Source organism: Strix uralensis, chromosome Z (genome assembly GCF_047716275.1).
Source record: "Strix uralensis isolate ZFMK-TIS-50842 chromosome Z, bStrUra1, whole genome shotgun sequence".
In the NCBI taxonomy this organism is placed as follows: domain Eukaryota; kingdom Metazoa; phylum Chordata; class Aves; order Strigiformes; family Strigidae; genus Strix; species Strix uralensis.
The window spans coordinates 68311753-68335305 of NC_134012.1; the positions used below are offsets into that span (position 1 = coordinate 68311753).

The following is a 23553-nucleotide window of genomic DNA, read 5'->3' on the forward strand; positions in this document are numbered from 1 at the left end:
GACCAGAAGACCACTGTACACCGAACCGTTAGTGATACACGTAACAGTTAACTGCAGGAGGCACAGGCCTGCACTGGGCTGCATGAGGTCGCAGGTCCAGTGTGGCCTCAGGTTCTGCTGTGCTGCAAGAATCCCTCAGCCGCAGGGCAGCCTCCCCCAGCTCATGGTGATGAGGGAGCCTGCAGGGAGCTCCCACTTGGCACTGACAATTACACCACCTGCATGGCCTTGCCTTTATCTAAAAGTGCAGCAAGTAGATTTCATTTGAACATTGTCTTTGTTTGACAGTAGGAATGATGAATAGAGTTGTTTTCTTGTAAGAAAATTCTATAATGTCTCAAATGACCAACATGGGATAACCCTTCCATGGACTGAATCTGCACAGCACACTGCACGTGGGTTGGATCACTAGATGCTGCACAACTCAGGGTTGCCAGCATATGAAGGGATGTAACATTATCTGCAGTTCTCCTCCTTTGTAGTGTTAGCTCTAATAAAAAGCATGTAAAATGATACTTCAAAAAGTGCCTTTCTTACAGGGAACATGATAGACCAGCACCTCCTGGTGCAAAAGCACTGCTGTGCAGGCAAGAGTTTACCACAGTAAACAAAAAACAAATAGCTCAACAGAACATGAAAGTTCACATTGAAAACTGAGTTCTACAGAGAGAAATCTCATTTTGCTGAGGTGAGACTGCTGCTGGACTATTTTAGCTTAGGCTTTTTTCATCACTGGCTCTAAACATCCCGTGGAAAGCCCATACCCTTCAAACTGAATTCATGCATTTACAGGCAAGAAATTAAAAAAGAAAAAAAAATTTTTTTTAAAAAAATCCCTAAATAGTATTTGATAGTGCATTTGATCATAAAGCTAGAATGATCAGAAGAGATCTGCTGTGGTTGGCATGGGGCTAGCTAAAGACACCCAGTCTCAGAAGGAGAAGAATTAGCAGCAGCCTCCAGTGTTCTGATTTCAGCTCTTGCAGCCAGCCAGTCTCGGAGACAGCTCGTGTGCATTTCCAGATGCTCTACCACCAACTCTCTGAAGGTGGTAGTGTTCTCTTCTCCAAAGAGCCAAGCAGGTGGGAGGAAAGAAAGTCCACAGAGGGAAGCCCTTGCAGAAGTTAATCTGCACTGTCCTGGTGAGCTGATAACTGTCCTGTTCATCTCAGTGAAGAAGGATCTCACTGTGGAGTGCTGAGGGCTCCTTCTCCCAGGCTGTTAACTCATTTATTCCTTCATTTATTCCTTTTTAGAGCAAAGTGAGGAAGGGACACAAAGATGCACGGGACACTGTGGTCACTGTCTCATTTTGTTGCTCCAAGGAGTGTTATTAGAAAAGGAGATCCTTCTGCTTGGGCCTGCCCACGTCCCAGGGAGGGGAAACTAAAAAATAAAGATCTTTTATTTACACCATCTGCACCGTCTGTTCTCATTATAGTGACTCGTGTAGGGACAGAAACACTGTATTTTGTGGAGGGAATTGGAAATGTATTCCACTTCATTCTTCATTTGCAAATGCCAGTTCTTGTTCAGAATAATCTCCACTGGATCTAGTATCCCACCAGCCAAGATGTGGCAACCCGCAGTTATGAGTTCTGCAAGCTGCCATGTCCCTTTAGTGTATTGGATGCAATTTGTGAAAAAGAACAACAACAAAAAAATAGATGATTTTACTGGCAAACCTAAGGTAGGCAGGGAACCAAAGGTCTTAGGAAATCAAAGGTCCTAATTCATAGCAGGGCAGTACTTAAACTTGTCTTTTGAGAATCTCAGTTTTGTACATATCCTGCCTCAGACAGGAGGAAAAGTTTCTGTGAGTTGGTAATACCTGTGGGCAGTACTTTGTTGAAAAACATCCACAGTGACACTTGAAGGCCATGTACCATGTTATGAAAAACATCTTATGATGTGCATGGCATGAGAGGCTGTATCTGTGCAGCTGCTGACCTGGGATTACTTATTGTAAAACAATGAGACACAGGACAGCTAAAGTTCTTAAATACCTGCTTGGTGGTTTATGTCCATGACTAGTCATGAAGCCACAAACAGGTCCAGATCTGTGATGTGGGCAGTAGCATGGGATCCATGATTGATGAATGGATAATCGTGTTCTATGCTAATATTGGCAGAAAAATTACTTAATAGAGGAAGACTTTTCCAGATTTAAATTCTTATTCTTTATATTTTCTTACATTTTCCTTGTGTTGCACAGCACATGAAGTTACTTCTTAAGCTTTAGTAACGAGCCTCCAACTGTGCATACTGATCCATATTATCAACAGCTGGTCAGAGACATGGTGACAGCAATATCCGTTCAAAGCACGTGATTCTGTGGATACTGAGATGGCCAATAAAGCTGAGCTGCTGCCACTTGCGTTTTGTTTTGGAAGAAGCAGCAGGGCAGGAAAAAAACAGGTATCTTAATGCTAAAGTCCTTCAGGCTGCTTCAGATGGAGCAACCATGGCCAAAGACCAGGGAAAAACCCTGCCCTTGTGATGAGATGTGGGCTTAAAGTTTGCCAGTCAGAGTGATGTTTCCACTGTTAATTTTCTACCGTTAAAATATGTCAGTTTGTGAAAGGACACCAAGCATTGAGAGGACAGGATATACTTTATTAACAATTATTCACTTGTCATCTTAAATAAAAGAAGACAAAATACAAAATTTAGCTGGAAGGTAGGTTGTTAGTGTAAGACTAAGATATGCCAGATATAAAATAGGTTTTCACGTCTTTGCTTACCAGCTCAGCCACTGATCTGAAATCAAACCAAACAAAGCCTTGTGATGCTGGCATCTAAGTGCCATTCCAGGAAGCAGCTTGAGATGGAGACAGGAATTTAACTTAATCATATTCAGAAAACAAAGAAGCAGAAATTACAGCATCACTGGAGTCACTGAGGTATTTTGAGCTGCCTTCTCAGAGTCTTAATAAAAGATGGATAAACAGGTTCCAAAAATATGTGAAACCACCACACCTAAACCCTAGCCCATTCCTAGCATTAAAATGTTAAATTAAACGAAATGTTTTCAAAGACTTTGAAATGTTTGGTGATTATTTATGTGATGGCAGTGCCTTCAAGCCCAGACAAAATCAAGGCCCCACTGACCATGCACAGCTCTTGCCACTTAAGGGCTTCACTTTCAAAAATGCTAGTGTGCTGCATCTTTTAAAATTGGGCTACTGGCTGTACTGACTTGAGTAGGCTTCAGAGGACCATTCTTAGACACTGACAGACTTTTAACTCCTTCCCCCATATCTTCCACCCCACCCCACTTTCTTTCTAAATGCATTTTCCTTATGTTAAAGGTGATTCCAGGCCTGCCGTGGTGCAGCAAGAGAGGTAGCAGCAGTGTGGGGTCTCTTCTTGGTCCCTGCTGGGGCTGGCAGCGCTGCTGGGGTTCTGGCATTGCTTCAGCCCAGAGGACAACCTGGAGCACTAGGGGACATTTTGGCAGGTACCTGGAGCCTCTCCGTTTCTAAGAAGCACCCACAATTATGGATAAAGATGGGTTATGCCTTCAGAGGCTGCAAGACCTCTGCTCTATTTCTAAAAAGCAAGCTACCAGCATATCCCCAAGTTATATAAACCAGGGCTGAATTTTTTGCATGCTTGTTAGAGTACTCTGGGCCTGAAATGGAGTTTAACAACCCCCCTGCCCCACCCAAGTACTAGCCGAAAGACAGTTTTCATTCAGGTCATGTGCCTCTGACATCCATTTGTTGTGGGGTACCTGTGAATTACCATGTTACCAGACTTTGCTAGCATGATTAAGTATAAAACGTTGTTGTCTGTGAGAGAAGGGAGTTGCATGCATGCCTGAGTACTGGCTGATGAAATTTCAAGCTGTACACCTCCACAAGGTAGCTCAGGTAGTGATTTTCCAAGGAGGGGGGAAGGCTGTTTGCTGTTTTCCCTTGTGTGACACTCTGCAGTGGTCCTTGTGGTGGCTGGCTGGGTACGGCAGCTATGCAGGAGCAGAAGCGTGGCCCTGGCCTCTCTATTACCCCACAGTCAATAAACACTGTGCTTTCTAAACCTTTGCAGATCATCTACCTGACTTTCTCCATGAAGATAACCCCCAAGCCACATTAAACAACTAGTACGTGGGAAAATTTTGTGTGAGTTCCCAGAAGTTTTGTAGACGCAATAAGGGTAAAATAAATTGACTGATTAGATTCATTTTACCCACTTAGCTCGAATGTGGGGGCAAAGGTTACTTTACCACAAGTGTTTATCTTGCTACTTATGATTCAGCTTGCCAACTGTCGCCATATGACCAGGACAAATTTATTCTCATAACTAGAGAAGAATTAATATCAGTCAGATGTCTAAAAATCTCGTTTGCTCTTCTAATGCACATCCCCAGCATGGAAAGCTGCTGAATTGAATGGCCTGTTTGCTTTCTGCTTCCCCCATGGACTTTTTAACTTCCTCTTCAGAAGAGCTAAACAAACTGCTTGATGCATTTAGTGCTGAAATCAAAAACCTAGTATGGAGGGTGAGTAGTTTGCTGAATGTCCTGGAGGGCCTTGGTTGTGCTCGTTGACTTAATGTTGGCTGTAACCGTCAGGTTGGAGCCATGCATATGTATCCGAGGCTTAAATAACCCAAGTCTCACGGAGCCTGTCTTTGGTTACTGCTTTGCATATTCAGTTTGTAAGTGGAGGCTGCTCAGAAGTCACTGCTGTATGCCTGGACCAGCCGAGCCACCACGGGTGCATCAACTGTCAGGGCAAGAAGAGGATCTGGACCTGGAGGAGAGACCTTCAAATGCCTGACTTTGCTCCAGCACTGCTCACAGCAGCCTGCAGAGGCCTGGCTGTATTGCCTGTGACCCAGTAAACCTCAGCCCTGACACAAGCAGCCTAGTGTGTCAGCAAGACCCAAGATCTGTTTTAATTTTAAACAGTCCCCCCAAATACATAAATAAAAAAACATTGAAAGAAAAATGTCATCAGAAACCATCCTGAAACAGATAGTGAAAAGTTTTCTTCCTGATGCATGCAAAGTCAATCAGCATGTTACTAAATACATGCCAGGAGACATCATCATAATAGGAACAATCAGGTCATTTGAGTAGCCAAATATGCTTTTATGCCATATTTGTTTACCTTGTAGAGTGTATCCGTGATATGCATGTAAATGCCAAAGTCTATTTCTTTTTAAGCATAGTAATCCCTCCTCCCCTCAGCTATCAGTGTGGTTCCCTGTTTGTACCTGTCAAGATTGCTGAAACTTACAACTGTTGGTTTAAGCAAATGCGCAGTCCTTCACCAACAGGAATATCCTGTTTAGGGGAATGCTCTAAGGTGCCAGTTATATAAACTTAGCTGTCTACTGTCACAACAGACTACTCCATGAAAAAAATGAAGAGGCATTGTAACTAAGGGAGCCCCTTACTAGAAATCTAACCATTTGTCTAAGAAGACACACTGGTTTTTCTCTATTAACATGGGCTGCAAATGATTGATTCCCAGTTATCTGCTGGCAGTGGAGAAAGACCCCTCTCTGTGTGAAGAAGCTGGGAATGTACAACAGCATACAAGTGCAAATGAAGGCAGTCAAACGTGAGACCTCTGACAAGTCTGGTTGTCGATCGAGCAGCAGTTTATCAGGGGAACAGGCCGGTGCATAAGCACAGTCCCAGTAATTACACTCAGTCCTATGACAAACAGACTTCAGCCTAAGCATGCAAAGTGAGTGGGAACAGGGAAGTGATCTTTGTTCCTCTTCTCGCTGTAGGAAGCTGAGATGCAGGGAAGTTCTGGCACTGATTCAGCAAGGTGCTTAAGTTTGTACTTAGTTTTTAAACCCTGAAACGCGTGGGTGGGAGCTGGCTCCGTGAAGTCAAAGGCAAAACTCACATGAAGTAGGATTTTGCCTTCTCTGACTATGAAAGTGTTTTGGGAGGGAAATAGCTTGCTTCAGGTCACCCTGGGAGTCTGTGGCAGAGCTGGAAATTGATGCCAGGTCTCCAGAGTTCCAAACTATGCCTTAACCTCTTTGTAACTTACTGCACACTTCTTCCCAAAACATCATTGGACATACTTACATACACCAGATATCCCTGAATGACTACAAGTCTGCCACTTGTTTTGGCCAGCTTTGGAGGGTAAGATGAAAAATACAGCTTTTATTTCATCCTCCAAGTGGTTTAAATAAGATACAAGCCTGAATGCGTGCTCATGGAGGATTGTGTTGTGTGATATGCATAATTGCAGGATCTCTTTTTTTATGTATCAGCAGAGCATACAGCGGAAAGCCAAGAACTATGGCATGGCACTGGCTTATGTAGGTAGCCTATTGCTGTATTGATCTTCTTTCCTAGGTTTCTAAAGCTGGAAGGCACGAATGTGCTGGGGTTGCTCAGAGATTTCCTCCAGCACCAGCTGCACCACGCAGCCAGCTCTGTGCATCGATTTGTTTACTCAGCTTGATTGGGACCGAAACCGATGCCGCCAGCCTGAGCTGGCAGAGCACCCCGCCTCGGGTGATGGTCAGCAGGGGCTGGCGGCGCCCGCCTTGGCAAGGAGAAAGGTGCCGATGCTCATAAAACGCCTTGGCACGGCCCCCGGCGGTCGCGTCTGGCCGTGGGGCTGCCGGTGGTGCGCGGGCAGGGCAGGAGAACAGCCCGGCCGACCCTCCCCCCCGGGAGCCGCGGGCGGAGGAACCGCCGCGGCCGGGAGGCTCCGCCGCCACCGCCTGGCGCCGCTGCTGCGGGCCCTGCTGTGCCCCGCCGGCGCGGAGCAGCGGCTCCCGAAGGGCTCACGGCTCCCCGCGGCCAGCCGCACCGCATCGCTGGTGCTGAGGTGTTGCCTCCTGTCACCCTCCAGCGTCTCCCGGCTTTTCGCGATGACTGTCTTGGCAGGAGGAGCGCTCCGCCGCCGCTCCCCGCCCGGGCGCGCTGCCCGCTGCCCGCCGTGGCCCGGCGTAGCCGGCAGTCCTCACGGTGGCACTAGAAAACAATTAATCAGGGCTCGACAAGCCCATGGGCTGCTGCTGCTGCTGCTCTTGGGCTGCCGAGCCTCTGCAGCTTCGCTGGTACCGGCTCGGCCAGATCGGCATTCGCACTCGGGTTGTAGCACCTTCCTCTGTCAGCAGCAAGAGACTTTTAGGGCGAAGTCAGCACCTACTCTAAAACCCACTTACGCTTCTGGAATATCTCAGTATTTCTGGGCTTGACAGATGTGAATGCTGCCTGATCTGTTAATGCTCGCTAAAAGGCTTTCATCCAGCTTCCAAGTACCAGAAAGCGGTACCTCATACTAATGCCTTCTTTCATGTTCTCGCAGCAATACTTCATCTTGTTTGCCTTATATATAGTTTTAAAAGGAAAGAAACAAAACCCAACCACACACAACCCAACAACTCAAACATCTGGAAACATGATTATTCTCAGCATTCAATTAGTACTGTGGTTATTCCCTCCTGAAAATCAGCATATGGGTTTTCCCACCTTCCTTTGTTTGTTGCTGAAGCTTCAGATGAGCCGAATTCTGCTCATGTGGCCTTTAGAAACCAGGGGCAGCTGTGTCTCTGTAGGGCCTGAGTCAGCCAGGTAATAAAACACATGAGCAGTACCTGGTGGATGACAAACAAACCCTGGGTTACATATGTGCCTGCTAAAACAGAATGTGAGGAGAACACAAACACAACCAAAGGTTTTCACAAATGACTGACTGTGTTGGAGGTCCTAGAGACTGAGAGTGCTATGAGGTATGTGCAGTTATGGAGGTGGCTGATTACTCTGCTTTTGAAGATCCAGGCTTTTTTACAAGATGATGTTCAAGCATCAAAACAGTGTAGCTATCATTTCTTTCTGAAATGAGAGAAACAAACCACTCTCAAAAAGAGAAAAGGGCCATTTCCTCCAAAAGGAATGTGTAACGTGTTCATGTTGGCTGTAGTTGGCAGTGCCATGGGACTCACACCTCTGCACATCCTCCAAAGGCCTACCTAAGATGTATACCAGTCAGCCCTGGGGAGGAGGATGACTTCTCTGCTGAAGGGAGGCAGTCTCTAAGAGCCAGCTCTTATTTCTAAACACCTGAGCATGAATATGGCCCCCTAAGTACTGCCATGCCAGGCACCACTGCACTGGTCGCCCGCTTGAGTCAGGAAGCATCTTCAGGACAGTCATTGTAGCTGGTGCACAACCTGCTCAGATCTGTTTGTATATTTATAAGAAAGCAGAGTTTCCCTCACCTGGTGCTGCAGAAGGCATCTGCGCTGGCCTGAGCCCTGTTGAATTCAGGCTCCTGCTGGGACAGAGCTGACTGGTGTAACTGGCAAGACTCAACTTTTTTTTTTGCGCTCCAACTTCCAGCGCAAATCTGTGCTTGACCTGTCATCGACTTGTCCTCACAGTACTTCAGGTCAGCTCTGCAGAACACCCACAACCATCATACCAGATACCAGAAAGACATTTCAGTGTGAAATACTCCACAGAGGAGGGTACAGTCACCTTCCTTTAGAGGATGGGACACGAGTCACACATGGAGGGGAGGTGAGCAGTCTCAGCTCATGCTGCTGGCTCCTAGAAAGCTCCAGCCTCCCCCCAGTGCTGCTTCTCCTCCTGCAAACCCTGGACTGAAGGGATGCGCTGGCCTTTCCAGGAGCCCTGGCTATACAAATATAAGAAAAATAGCAAGCTACTCTCTCATGGGGACTCAGTACTTCCCCATTTAGGGTTAGTGTGCATGTGTTAGTGCCCTTTCAGCCTACTGCTAGTTATGCAACTGGTGCCTGGGTAAGCGAGGAAGGCAGAAGCATGCCTCAGGGTCCTCAGTCAGGTGTCAAATCCAACCATCCCAAAAGTGCCTGCTTCCCTGCTGCTACCCCTGCCACCCACACACCTGGCTGCAAGTCAGGTGCCGCGATCCTACACACCAGGGTAGTGGATGTGTGAGCATACAGCCTTAACAAGACTATATTTCCCCACTCACATGTACGTGAAAAGATACAGCATTGCAAAAGCAGTGTTTAATTGCAAAGCACAAATCCCTTCCAAAAACAGAGATTAACTTTTTTTTTTCTCTGCCAAGAACATATGTATTTTGTATAGATTTAATTACATGATACAAGAAAGGAAAGAAGATTTGCCCAGATACTATGGTGATGAGTGCCATGGAAATGCCTATAAATAAATAAAAACACAGAGCAAAACCAGACATCTGCAGCAGAGTACGGAAAAATAAAACCCCAACCAAACCCAAACCAACCAACCAACCAAACAAACCTGCCTGGAGTTTTCCACACAGTCCGTCATTTTAAAGAAAGAAAAGCTCACTACTGCCTCTTTCTGACATAGGCCCCAGTGCTCATTTGGACTCACTCCTTCTGTCACCCTCAAGAAGGTGGGCACACATTTATTTGCATTCTCCAGTCTCTCCTTCCTGCTGCTGCTGTGAATCCTCATCAGCTGAGAACTTGTTTGTGCATAGTAAATAATGAGGCTCTGGAGTGCTGGGAACCTTGTGAACTTTTATGTCATTTGAATTTGGAGAAAGAATTGAGCTTTCACACACACCCCAAGTTGAAAATCCTGTCCATGTTATACGTTTTCTTCATTGCAACAAAGGAAATAAGATGAAGCCCTACAGGGCCTTGTATGGTGATGTGTGGCTTGCTTTATCATTGCATCTAATAGACATGGAGAGCACCTGCCAAGCTGCTCAGTGAGGTCCCCTTGCCACTTGATTTCCAATTCCTCTTGTCATGTTTTTGAGCCTTTCATCTCAATTCCTCTGTCCAGCAATGTGGTTTGCGATTTCACTTGAGCCATGGAACTCTAAGGGCTGGATCTTAATGTACAGTACCCAGCCATGGAGTGAGAGCTCGACCTCCCAAACAAAACTATTAGCTTGGCTGTTTCATATATCAAGTTTTATATATGATGCACATCTGCAGAGGACGAGATTTCATTTCTGTCTTATGCTGCTGTGCTCCCTAGTGCGATGCATTCACAGACAGTCAATATTTGCTTAAATGACTAACTTGGGCAGAGTTATTAAATATAAATTCTGGCACCTTATATTTAGCACAAAATAAAATGCTGGGAGAAGCCAGTCACAGAAAACCTCTGACCTACCCAGTGGTTTGGGCAATAATTGAATTGTTCATTTGCTCCGTATTCTCCCATAACCCCTCTCTCCCTGCCTTCCTCCCCTTCTCCTTTGACTCTTTCACACATGGCTTCCAGTTTTGGACCATGACAATTCAGATCTTAAACTTTTTCAAAGTGCTACCTATTTTATAATGCTTTGGATTTGCCTATGCGGTTCATTTGCGTAGCCCCAAATCAGCATAAAACCTAACCTCATCTCACCAAGGGGATCTGCCTGTAACCATCCGAATCTGGTTTGCTAATGAAGTAGTCGGATTCCCAGACAGCTAAGACACACCTTGATCACTTCTTAGAAAGCAAATTCTCTCACCTGGAATGAATTTCAGTACCCAGTACAAAGGCACACCATTTTTTTGACACTTGCTCTGGGACACAACAACAGGGAAAGATATGCAGAAAAAGGGTTTTGAAAGTGTAATCAAAAAGAAAAATCTGGAGTTAATATTGGGAAAGTTAGATTTGGACCAATAAACACTGATGTGGTCAGCTTCCCTTTCCGTGTAACAATAACGTAGCTATGGCAAATATGCAAACCCAACAATTATTAACAATGTCTTAGTAATAAATGTGTACAAATAAATAATGAGTAATTCCAACCCATGTGGATGTTTGGGTACATGAGGTGGAAGATGTTTTAACCAACAGTGTTACATCTTGCTAAGATTCATGAATCCAAAGAAGATTGTGAAAAGTAGGGTTTTTTCTGTTTTGAAAATGTGAAGAAACACCCATCCTTAAACAAAAAAAACTGATGGTGGAGGGCTTCTCAGATGTTCCAACGATTAAAAAACCAGTAAGCCAAAACATCTTTCAAATATTGACTGAAATATTGTACTATGCTAAATTCTCCTGGCATTCTTCCAGTGTACAACAGACTAGATGAACTCATCCATATGTAAAAATGTACATATGTAAAAAGCTCATTTACTTTCTCTTCCCAAATTCATTAAAAAATACAAACGAACTTGACTCTTTCCAGCCTTTGGCAGTAAACAACAAAATCAAGGCTGATGTAGAGCAGAAGATTAGATCCTTCCCTTCTCTGTAGTATGTAGGAAAGAGGAAATGGCAGGAATCTGGAAGCTAGCAGCCTCAGAAACTACAGAAGGAAATACTTTGTTCTCCTCTCCCTCTCCCTCTATTTTTAGGCTAGTTCATAATTAACTGTGGAATTCCTTGCCACAAGGTCTCTCTGAAGCCAGAAGCTCAGGAAGGCATCAAAGAGGATCAAATATCTATTGAGTAAGTGGAATCTGTAGAGCTACAGCGTAAAATAAACACATCTGGAAAAGCATCTGTGCTCCTCAAGCTTCTGAGCTTGAACAAACCTGTAATCATCAGGGCTCAGGATGGAGTTTTCCAGGGAGAGTGAGGTGGGATCACTTCAGAGATGCCCATCACAGGGCTACTTGTGCCTTACAGTTATGTTTATGGCCAGTGGCTGAAGCAGAATACCGGTGGCCAGGCTAAACTGGCCACTGCTCTGCCCTGTGCTCCACAGCAGGCTTAAAAGGAAACCCAGTTGCCCCAACCATAACAAGTTGGTCTCTTTGCATATGTAGCCTTGCCAATAAGTTTTACATTGTGAACATGGGAACTTTGTCAAAGCAAATGCTGGTTAGAAAAGTAGTTAAACATATTGTACAGGTGACAGCAGCATAATAATATTCTCTAAGGCTGAAGAGATCACAGTTACTGGGGAGGCAGGAAGGCTGAAAGGAGTGAAATATTTTGCTTTCTACTGAAGAGCACTTCGGTATTTTGAAACAAAAATAATAATCTGTTGCAAGGCCAACAAATTCAGCCATCGCTTCTCAGGCAGGGGAGCCTGTTGGTGAAATAGTGTGATGCACGAACTGAGAAAGGATGGCCAAACCTAGTATATCCCAGTGCAAAGACAAACACATCCCTTTGGGTAGCCTCCTTGAGTAGCCAACAGCATTATTGACTCAGTGTGTTTGGAGCCTAAATACAGAATAAAACCTTGTCCAGAGCTTAGAGAGTAAATTCCAACATGCTTCAGTAATCACCGTCAATGTTGCCCCTAGTAGTTTATTAACTTATTAATGTATGATATTCATTTTTATCAGAAAAGATGAACATAAGATGATGGATGCTAAGCCCCCAGGAGATCCCTCGTGCTGGAAGACTCCTGCTGAGATCTGGACATCAAACGGCACTGGTGCTATGGTGCCTTCCCAAAGGCCCGATGTGCAAATCAAACTCATGCAGGAACCTCGAGAAACAGGTTTTTGTAAGTGTGAGCAAAGCCCTCTCTGCAGTATTTCTACATGGCAGGAAGCACATGATGGACTCAGGGAGGCCAGTGGCAAAAGCCTGGGGAGGCAAGTTTTTCCATGTGGCAACTGCTAGCCTGCTTGCCCAGGCCAGCAAAATTGGATAGGGGTGGGAGGACAAAGCAGGCCTGACACTCTGATCCTGTCAGCCATGAAGGCATCAACACTAGGACGTGCACAGACACTGAACACCACTGAGGAGACTCCCAGTAAATAAACCCCCGTGTGCTGGTTGTGCAACGTTGCCCATCAGACCATTTCTAAGTGCTGTGGCAGCGGGGGAAGTCATTCTGAATAACTGCGGGGTATCTGTTTCTAAAATTAAGGGTCTTCAGCCAACCAATACAGGGAAGCTGTATCATTTTGTTGAATAAAGCCAGAAACTTTAATAGCAGAGAACTTGAATGGCAAGATTTAAGCAAGCCTTAGCTTGTGCTTGATAAACAAGCGTGCTGTACCCAAAGCAAAACCATGCAAAACTTTTCAGAATTGCAGCAAGATGGCTGTGGTGATAGCAGCATGATTACCTTTCTGCTCACCCAAGATTCAGAGTGAAAGGAGCTGCTTGTGTTCCCTAAAACTTCTTGTTAATAAGCATGTCACAAGGCTGACCAAGCCTGAGCTGACCAAGTCTATGTGAAAATCACTATCTCAGTTACAAAAGGAGTCACAGCTCCAAGAGTCCAGAAAGCATCACCAAGGGGAAAAGCTTCAGCTGCCTAATACGTCTTGTGAGCAGCTACTAAGGCCACTCGTCTTCTGTAAAACTCTAGGCACACATATAGAATAAACATTAATACAGCACAAGGCACTTTTTCTCCTCCTGTCTTTCACACCATTAAGGTCCTAGCCTTGAGGGCTCACAGGTAAGCATCTAAAGGTGAAAAGGAGACTAACAGATACCTACCTATATGCAGCCAAGGTGGAGAACAAGGCTGCGGGAAACACAACCACCACCCACTTCCATGCCACAGAGACGACTTCTGCACTTGGTGGCAATGCCCTCAGCATTAATGAAAACGTCCCCTGGTAAGTCACAGCAGCAGTGAAAGGCAGACAAAACATGAGTCATCCAGGTGTACGGCAGACAGGGGAATGTGGGTGTGTTACCCTGTGGCTGCGAGCCAATGTGACCTCAATTAAATTTCGGTGAATGATGGGCCTTCCCCTCTTTTATGTACATACTCATCTCCTTGGTCTCCAAAGATATTGAGCCTACACACAGCTATTTAATCTGGGGAGCTCTCCTGGCAAGTATGAGTCAACATGTGGTGGTGCAGTGGTGACGGTGGCAGTGGTGTTCCTCTTCATCTGAGTTTTGCTCACCATACCTTGGGTTTACTTCCTCCAGCCAGCATTCCTACCACATCCAGACCCTTGCCAGAGCCCTACAGTGTAACTACTGGTCTGTCTGTCCACAGTTCTAACTCATTCCTATTCTCCTTCTGCCTTAGAGCACACAACCCAGTCACACTCAGGAAGGAGGAAAGCCCAGGAACGAACACAGTTTGCAACTGGGTTAATTTGGAAATTCTTGCACTCAAATGCCATTAAAGTGTTTGCCAGGGTCTTCGGTGGCAGCAGGCTAGCTCTAATGCCTAGCACACTCCCATAGGAAACCTGTGTAAACTAATTCAGTTGAACCGTTAACACTTGGGGTGATTAACCACAGGAGTCTCTGATCTCCCCTTATTAAAGAGAAGGAGAATGAAATGCACTGATTCATATCAGCTTAATATAAATCCTTGTGAGATTTGCAGTTCACTTCAGTAGTGGCAGGATCTGGCAAACTCTACAGGAGAAGAGCAACTCTCTTCCAAGTACACCTTCATGTGGCAGGGGAAAGCTTAAGGCATTTGTACTGGATTACAATCAATGGCCAGGCCTGAAATGTGCAAACTTCCAGCCTGTGGTGTGCAGCAGACAAATGCACGGAGGAGCTGCGGCTCTGAGAAGATTTCTATTTCAATGCCACTTTTGAATACTTGGCACTTGGTAGGCAGACAAGTGCCATCTTGTTTTAAACAGTTCCATCCTCACATGTTAAGTATGCTTGAAAGAGATACAGGCTAGGGGTAAGCAGGATTAAGGATGGCTGTAGTTTGACTGCAGAGATCATTCTCTGCCACGAGAGCTTTTCCCTTGAGTAGCTAAAATAGTACTCTGGGGCAGCTCTGGAGGTGCTCACCCTAATAACCTCAAAGCCTGTTTTTAGATGCCCCAGCCTGAGCAAAGTAGCACATGAATATAGTGTTAGTAACGCTAAACAAATCTTGTTTTTCAAGACACCCTTATAAGACTACTTGGTGTTTTACATATCTTTTACGAGATACGCTTTTTGATACATATATTGTTCCACTGCATCTGTGTATGATCTTGCACCTAAGTGCAACTCCAGGACACTAGACACAATTAAACAGGTGGCGAACACAACATGCTGCTTCTAGCTCTAACTTATCGGAGCACAACTGGTGCAACTGCTCATTTCAGTATTTCCCCCAGAGACCTCCCCTTAAGAACAAGGACTGCCTCTCATGGGCTGCATGGCAAGAATTGTGTTGGCTCCTGTCCCAGAATTATAGGAGTAGCATTTTGGAAATGGTTAAAGGAACAGCAGTATTTCTTTTTAAATACCAAGCTACAACCATGCCCATTTACGTGTGGAAATAAAGTTATACATGAGGACAGCTTGGTTAGCATCAGGTAAAAAAGAAAAGAAAAAAAAGCCGAGTGGAAGAAGAGAACAAAACCATGTTGCAAGAATGCTATTGTTCATGCAACTATAAACCTAGGATCTATAAAACCATCAAGCAGAAACTGAAGTTGGCTGAAGCAGATAATGCATTACTAAATGCTAGAGAATCTTATAAAATTCTTAAGGCTGCATAATGACAGAACACTTGAAAAGCAAAAGAAACAAGTTTCTCAGATGAAATCTTCTGATTTCAGTACTTACGGATGTGTTAGGACATAGACCTTGCACAGATGTAAAAGGTTCTAAATGGCAGGTGTACAGACAGAGGTGATACTGCAGCTAGCCAAGCATGCTCCCGTATTACCAAGATGGGACAACATGCTTCAGGCACACAGTACCTGCCAGTTACAACATTGACCTTGGATCTCTCATCCGGAATTCACAGGCAGAGCCACAGAGGAGGTAGAAAATGACTGGTTTAATTGTAAAATGTTTTCACATGAAAAAAGCTTCAGATAAAGGATGACTCATAACTTTAATTTAGCTTTAAATACTTGCTATTTGCAAACCAAACAAGACATTCCCTACTCCCTGTGTTACCTATAAACCAAACCAACAAAGATAGTTTTCAGTTGAACAAAGCATGCCTAGGAGATAAGAGGTGAGAAATATTTTCTACATCATTATGTTACTTACATGGACTTAGAAAGAAATGGCACCAGTCACCCCACAAAGAACACATCAAAATGCGACATTTAATAGCATTCCTAAGGCACATCTGGGAACAAAAAGTTGATATCGCCACTCTTGTTTTACTACTGAAAAAATGTGAATGGCTTTTGCTGTAATTTGTTTTCCATGCTCAGCTTTATTGAATGCTACATACATCCAAATTCCTAGGTGACTGACATTTTAAACCAGTGGAAGAATTCTTTCTTTCTTCCGTTTACAAAGAGTTGTGAGAAAAGCAGGTCCTATTCATCAATATTCACTTTGAAATCACCTTATTGCTCCACATCTGTAAAGAAACTAGAGCAGTGAGGACCCTAATTACAACAAAAATGGTAACAACCTGAGGCATGCAGGAGGTTCACTGCATTTAACTGCAGCAGAGTGCAACTGAAGGTATGCTGGGGACCTTACAGCAACACACCTTGAGTGCACAGCTATATGTTTTGAAGAGATTGTACGGTCAGCCTTCCCAACTTATGTCTGCATACCAGGATTCCTACAGGAATTTTGGCTTTTCAGATACTGCTGAATTACTGAATTCCCAGGACAAAGCACCTCCATGTAGTTTATTGTTAAAAGATGTTATATGCACACACTCTTTATTCCTTGAGTCAAGTTTATTCTTTGTGACATTACTCAGTTGATTTTCCTTCATTCACATTAAAGTGGTTACACCAGCACATCTGAGAAGCCCAAGAAAATGAAGCTAGAAAATTTTCATGCTGAAAAGACCACTACAAAAAAATTATTAGAATCTGTTGTCCTTGAATATGCAAAGTCTAATGTCCCCAACAGATGTACTTCCTCTTAAAAATAATTCAAACTGAGTTACATTAAAAATGGTAAATTACAGTTTCATCATGCAGGTGAGGTAAATGGCTATTCAATATTCAGAGCAAAAATTTTCAGTACACCTTTTTCCCTAAAAAGCTGTGTTAAATCATCACTGCACTTACACAATCCTATCTGTCAAGAGTCTTGAGACTACAAGCCTTCAATGCCACCCCACCTTGCCTTGGGAAACTCAACAAACTTTCTTTGGACATATCCATGCACAGATGAAAATTAGAGCAGCCATTCAGATAAAATATTATAGGTTTATTTAAAACTTATTTTGCACTTGAATATGCAAAATACAAATTCCAACAAAATGTTCATTTTTTAGTTCGCAGTTTACAAATATACAAAATAGAAGTTTGCTTAAATTTATATTACATATTTATTATGTAAAGAACTATATAGAAAACATTTGTTCTGCTTAAGGCATATTTGAGAATAAACCATTGTACAAACTATTGCACATCGAAACCACAGTGCATTACAGACTGTCTGCATAAAGTTATTTTCTTTAAAAAAAAATAAACCAGGTTTATTTACCTGATTTAGGTCATAATCGGCAATCAGAAGACAAAAATATTTCCTTGTCAGATATGCAGCAGTTTGAGAACTTTGGCTTCCTGTTTTTGGTACCTCTAGAACCAACAGTCACTAAGCACCATGAAATAGGCTTTTAAAATATAATTCTGTACCTGAATTTTTCCTCCTCTTTTAACATCATAATGGCTTTTAGAAGGAAAAAAAAAAGGAAAGTACAAGATGACATTTACATCTACTATTGCATTGAAAGAAAATTAAGGGAATGTCATTTCCCTGTGTAATATCCCCACCCTCCGAACTACACACAGTCTGTTTAACCCTGATATCCGTGACTTCCAGTCACTCCTTAGCATTCCGTAGTCCGGAAATAATTCAAGTTGGATTTACAAATGGAATGATAGAAGATCCAGTCATTGACCCCAATGTTTTTGGTTCTCTTTTAAGTGTATGTATCTAAAAAAAGTTGCAATGTCTGTATGCAATTATCCCTCTTTTCCACTCTTTAGAAGACTTCACCTTGATTATCTGTAGTGCTTAAACTGTGTTCTCCCCATCTTGCAGAAGACAGTCCTTGTGCTGTAAATACTGAATCTCTACGGCAGTTGGGGAAAGATTCACTGCTTCAAATTAAAAGTGCCTCTTCATGTGTAAGGCGAGGTGGTCCGACCTGGAGAATGCTCTGTCACACCGCTGGCACTGGAAAGGGCGGTGGCCTGTGTGTTTTCTGTAGTGACGAGTAAGTTCATCAGATCGGGCAAACTTCCATCCACAGCCTTCCCAGTCACAGTGATAAGGTTTCTCACCTTCAAACAAACCAGAAAATAAAGCACATTAGTTAGACATGGTAGTCATGAAAAAACTCTAACACTTTTCTTTCAAGAATCACTAACACATGTTGTCCTGGGTAAGAAAAAGGGCAGTACCAAAGAAAATGCAATTAACAACTTGAAGCAGTTGCAAGCAAACTACAAAGACTAACAGACTGTCTTTTCAAAACATATAGGTACTATAAAATGTTGGCGTCACTGAAATCTTAACTAAAATGCTCATTTCCACTGCTTGTCTTGCACACAAGGCTTCAGAGCACACAAGTTCAGATAATAGTCTATTTTGGCTGGTTAATGTTATATGATCAAATAACAACCAGAAATAGCTCAGCAGACATAATGTATTTAGGTAATTGTAGGTCTCAAGAATTAAAACACAGCTGGAAATTTTTTTCATTATAGCTCAGCCTGATTAAGAACTCAATCCTACAGTCTTCACTATAACAAAACCACTGTTGACGGCAAGACAAGTTTTTTCGACAATTACAAGCTCCTGGTCCTACACATACTAGAGACGGTGCTGACTGACTCAGGGCAGACACTGTTCACTTAAAAGATTTCTCCCCCCTTCCCCCCCACTATTAGCTGAAGATGTAGCCTAACTACTGTACTATTGTAGTTTTTCCCTTTCCTGTCTCCTCTTCAGGAGAAAGTTCTGAATCAAGTTCACAATCCAGGGATTTAAATTATGCAAATCTGCAGGTTATTTAATCACTGTTATGGAATGCCTGCACTGGCAAAACCACACACATATACCTGCTTTCACAAGCTCAGTTACTGCAACACCACATTCAGCTGCAAGGTTAAAGTTTGAACTTGGGCTCACGTACACACTTTGGAAGATTTTATCCAAACTGTAGCAGCAGTCAATCAACCTTTAAACTGCCTCTTTGGTGCTGGAGCAGGGGAAGATGTGCTCCCACATGTAGGTGAGGTACCCCATCAGTGCTGCAGACACAGCTAAAACCCCACTCGCGAGGGGCCCATCACGGTTTCCTTAGAAAGGGAACAGCAGCTTGCAGAGGTGCACGATCTCTTGCACTAGAGAGCAAGCCAAGACAAGCAGCATGCATGTGCGAAGCATTTAACCAGGAGCAAAGAAAGCAGTATCTTGGAGAGGTCTGCGCTGTTCTCAGAAGTGGGCCAACACCACCTAGTGCAACAAACCCCAGCTGACTTCCAACTACCTGCTAATTAGCTAGCCACATAGCAGGAGAAGAGCTACAAACTTTGCCTTGGCAAGAAACCCACCCGCTCCCACATCTGAGCCATTCTGAACCATTAAGCAAAATGCCGAGCCAGTAAGCAAAGACTGCACAGGACTTCAAGTAGCCAAGGAGAGAGGAAAAGAAGCCCAGAAACCCAGCAGAGAAAGGTTATGACATGTTCCTTCCAGCCTTCCTCCTGTGCTCCCCCTTTTCACTGTCCAAGAGGCTCACCCCATGCCCCTCAAGGCGGGGTATCCCACTGAGCCTGTGCTGGGACTAACCTGTGTGGGTTCTCAAATGCGCCTTGAGATGAGAGCTCTTGGTATAGGTTTTGCCGCAGCCCGCGTAGTCGCAGGTGTGTGTAGCTGTTCTTTTCCTAGGCCATGACCGGCGTCCCCTCTTGGGCTTGGTCTCCTCGGGCAGGCAGCTCCCCGGCGGCATCAGCTCTAGAGACGGGCAGGGAGGAGTGAGCACGGCAGTGCACGAAGCGGGCACCCCAGCTCGCCCGCCGCCGGAGCACGGGGACTCACCTTGGTACTGGAGTGTGCCGGGCGGCAGCTGCTCGGGCAGGAAGGCGGGGTAACCCGGGACCGGGGGGTACCCCGGGGGCAGCGGCAGCGGTGGGTGACTCAGCCCCGGGGTGGTGGGGAGACAGTCTCTACCGCTCAGCATCTCCTCGGGCCCCAACGACGGCGTACTCCGGGCAGGCAGCGGGCGGCCCAGGGAGAAGTCGTGCTGGGGGGCTCCTCGGGGGCCGCTCCCGTGCGGTGGTGGTGGGGCCAGGGTGCACGGCGGGGCGGCCTCCTGCTTGATTTTGGGGCACATCCGCGGCAGGGGGCTGTAGGGGGCCCCAGCACCCTCAGTGCCGGGCGGGGGGGCGGCAGCCGCGGGGCCGCTCTTGGGGCTGAGCCCCGGGTGGCTGTACTCGCCCACGGCCTTCACCACAAACTTTCCTTGCAGGCTGCCCAGGGGCGGCAGCGCCGCGGGCGCTGGCAGGTACACCGGGTCCAGGTCGGGCCGCATGAGCTCGGCCACGAAGCCTCCCGAGGGGGACACGTCGGTGATGTCAGCCAGGTTGAAGGGGGCGGCCGGCCCGGCAGCAGAGACTCCCTCGCGGCTGCCGCCACCGCCGTAGAGGAGGCCGGCGGGCTCGGGCCGGGGCAGCGGGTAGGCGAAAGGCCCGGCGGGGCAGGGGCTGGCGGTGGGAGCCGGGGCGGCCGCGGGGGCCACCACCACGGCGGCGGCGGCGGGCTCCTGGTGCATGAGGGAGTTGGAGAGGATGAAGTCGAAGTCCAGCAGCTCGTTGAACTCCTCAGCGTCGCGGCGGGGCGCCTGGGCGGCGGGAGCCTCCAGCTCCGACGGCGGCGCCTCCACCGGCCGCGCCGCCAGCGCCGGCGGCGGCCGCTTCAGCTGCGACAGCTCCTCCCGCCACCGCTGCGGGGAGACGGGCACGGCTCAGCCCCCGTCCCGCCGCCGCGCCGCGCCCGCCCCAGCCGCCCGCCGCCGCCGCCCCCGTCCCGGCCCCGTCCCGGCCGGCCCGCGCCGCCGCGACGCCGATACTCACGTTGCCGGGGCCCGCGGGCCGCACCGCCTTCTCGCGGCCCGCGGCGCCCGCCGCGAAGGTGGCGATGGAGGGGAGGAGTGTGCCGCTGAGCGCCATCTCGCACTCGCCTGGGGGCTGCCTGCGGGTGGGGAGAGCACAGCGGCGTCAGGCGGCGGCGGCGGCGGCGAGGGAGGGCCGGGGGCCGCGCCCGGCACCCACCGCATCCGCGCCGGGGCGTCGCGCCGAGCTGCTGCCGCCGCCGTCGTCGTCGTCCCGAGCGCCGCCGAGGAGGAGAGGGAGGAGGGGTGGCACGGACGAGCCGTCCAGCCGCGGAGAGCCGGCCCAGCGCCGCCGGGGTGGTGCCGTGGGAGCGCCCTTCCTCGGTGCTTTACCGGGGAGGAAGGTGAGCGGGACGCGGGGCGCTAGTGGCGCCGCGGGGAGGCGGCCGCCGCCCGGCAACGCGGCTCCGGCATCGGCAGGGCGGCGGCGCAAGGTGCTTCCCGGGGAGCCGCAGCCATGGGGGAGCCGGGCGGGACGGACGGGGCGCGGTGGTGCCAGGGGGCAGGGAGGGGCCGGGCCGGCCCTCTTCTTCTGGCGCCGTCGCCACCGCCGCGCCCCGCTCGGCACTGCCGGCCCCCGCCGCCGCCGCCCTTCTTATAACCTCACCTCGCGCCGCCCCGCCCCCGTCGCTGGGGCGACGGCAAAAACAAACGACACGTGGGGAGAGGGGGCGGTGCGCGCGCGGCCGGGGGTGAGGCAGCGGAGGGGACTCCAGTGCCGCGCCCCGCCCCGCCCCGCGCCCCGCCGCGCTGCCACTGCGCGCCGCGTGACGCAGGCGGAGTGCTGACGCCAGCGCGCGGGAGGCGGGGGGGGGGTAAGATGGGGGGTGGCGGGCGCGCGCCGTGGGATTTCGCGCACCTTCGGCGGCGGCGGTGGGGGAGGGGAGGGGCCGCCCCGCGTGTCCCGCCCCGCGCGCTCCCGCGGGCGCGCCCCTTGGCTTGAGAACCGCGGTCCCGTGCGGAGGCAGAGCGCGTGCGGGGTCTGACCGCGCCGCTGCTCGCGCGCCCCCGCCGGGAGCGGGGGACGAGAAGGGACCCGGCCCCAGGGCCGGCGGTGCCTTCGCCGATCTTGTCCGTATCTTTTATCTTCTCTTTCCTCTTTCTCCTCTCTTCTCGTCTCTTCGTCTTTTCTTTTGTTTACAATTCTCTCCTTCTAAAATTATTTTTTCTTGTTTTTCCTTTATTCCTTTTTTCCTTTTTCTGAAGCGCGCCCCGACGGCGGGATTCTTTACGCGCCTGAGTTTGGGCCGGTAATGGACTCTTTTTGGCTCATGGGCTTTTTCGTCGCAGGCAGCCTGTCTATGGGGAGGGGGCGAGCGGAGCGGGTGCCCGCGGGACGGCGGCGGAGCGCCGCGGGGGGTGTTGGGGTCCCCGCGGCGGAGCCCGGCGAGGGTGCGGGGCCGGAGGCAGGAACGGGGCTGCCTCTGGGTGCCGGCGGGAGCCCCCCGCAGGACGGGGCGGACGGCGCGGCGGTAATGCGGCACTTGCGGGTGCGATGCTGGACACCTTCCAGAAAAAACCCGCGGAATTAACCCCAAGACAAAGCAAAACCTCACGGAAACCTCGAAGAAAGGACCGAGCCCCCGGCGGCGGCGAGCGGGGACGCGGGAGCGGCGGCCCGGTTCCTCCAGAGGGCAATGGCGAGCCGGCGCCGCGGCCGCGGGGAGACCCGGGGGCTGTCGCACCGGCCCAACCCCCCCCCCCCCCCCCCCCCCCCCCGCGCGGCCTCCCCCCCGGCGCACCCCCCCGGCTGCCCCGTGGCGCTGCCGGCCGCTCTCCGGAACGAGGGGTGAAGTCCCTGCCCTGCGTAGCTTGCGAATACGAGCCCGAGTAACTTACGATGACTAAATTAAACCCTAAAAAAATAATAAAATGCCCGGCTTTATTTTAGCAAACTGGTTTTACCAGTTTTGTGTTACAAATGTTAATGATTAATAACTTTGGCACTAGAGAATAGGTTTTTTTCTGCACAAAGTCCATGTCTTGGCAGAAGATGTGCCGGGAACCACTGGTACAAAAACGATTAGTGTGGAGAGATGAAGGCTGGTGAAATACTAGGAGGATGCCCGGAGACTACTTCTTGTAAAGGGAAAGGAGTCACTTTCCCTACCCCGAGGTGCAGGGCTGGTGGTCTGCTGCATGACAGCTGCCTCAGACGGCCACGCTCACAGCGTTGCTGCCAGTTCCCAACTGTGGTTTTTATGCAGGATACGTGCTCTAGTCTCTTTGACAACCACTTTAGGAACTAGCATCCAAACCCAACAGCAACAGTTTTAGGTTTAAACCTCCCTTCTAGCTTAGTCTTAGGAGAAAGCCCCTGATGTGGAAGCATGCAGGTCTCTGGACAGTTTTTTCCAGACAGTTGTTTTTGTTTCCCGTTGGTGTAAATGTTAATTTATGGATCTCCTAAGCAATGCAGTATTTTCCAGGTCGAAGTTTCAAGCTCAGAATTACTCGATGCCAACACCAAAATTAAAATTACATCCCTTATTAGAAACAGGAGAACAAGAGAGCTTCAAAAGCAGATAAGTGATTTGATCTCTTTGAAATAAATGGCAGAACTTCACTGGTTCCAGGAAGAGAAGGCTTGAGTAATGTGGGCTGAAATAATACAGGTTGCTTTCACAATCTTTCATTAAAATAAACTTGGTCGCAATGTTTCTGGGTAATTCAGACAGACACG

The 23553-nt window shown here is 47.9% G+C and overlaps 1 protein-coding gene across 1 annotated transcript; it reads right to left on the reverse strand.

The window, feature by feature from the left end:
* Window positions 1-16933: 16933 nt before the first annotated feature.
* KLF4 (KLF transcription factor 4) lies at window positions 16934-21427 on the reverse strand. The gene is given in 5 exon segments (XM_074856439.1): window positions 16934-18036; window positions 19550-19714; window positions 19799-20702; window positions 20833-20955; window positions 20958-21427. Coding segments are annotated over 5 exon segments (1446 nt in total). The 5' UTR covers window positions 21036-21427; the 3' UTR covers window positions 16934-17860.
* Window positions 21428-23553: the final 2126 nt, after the last annotated feature.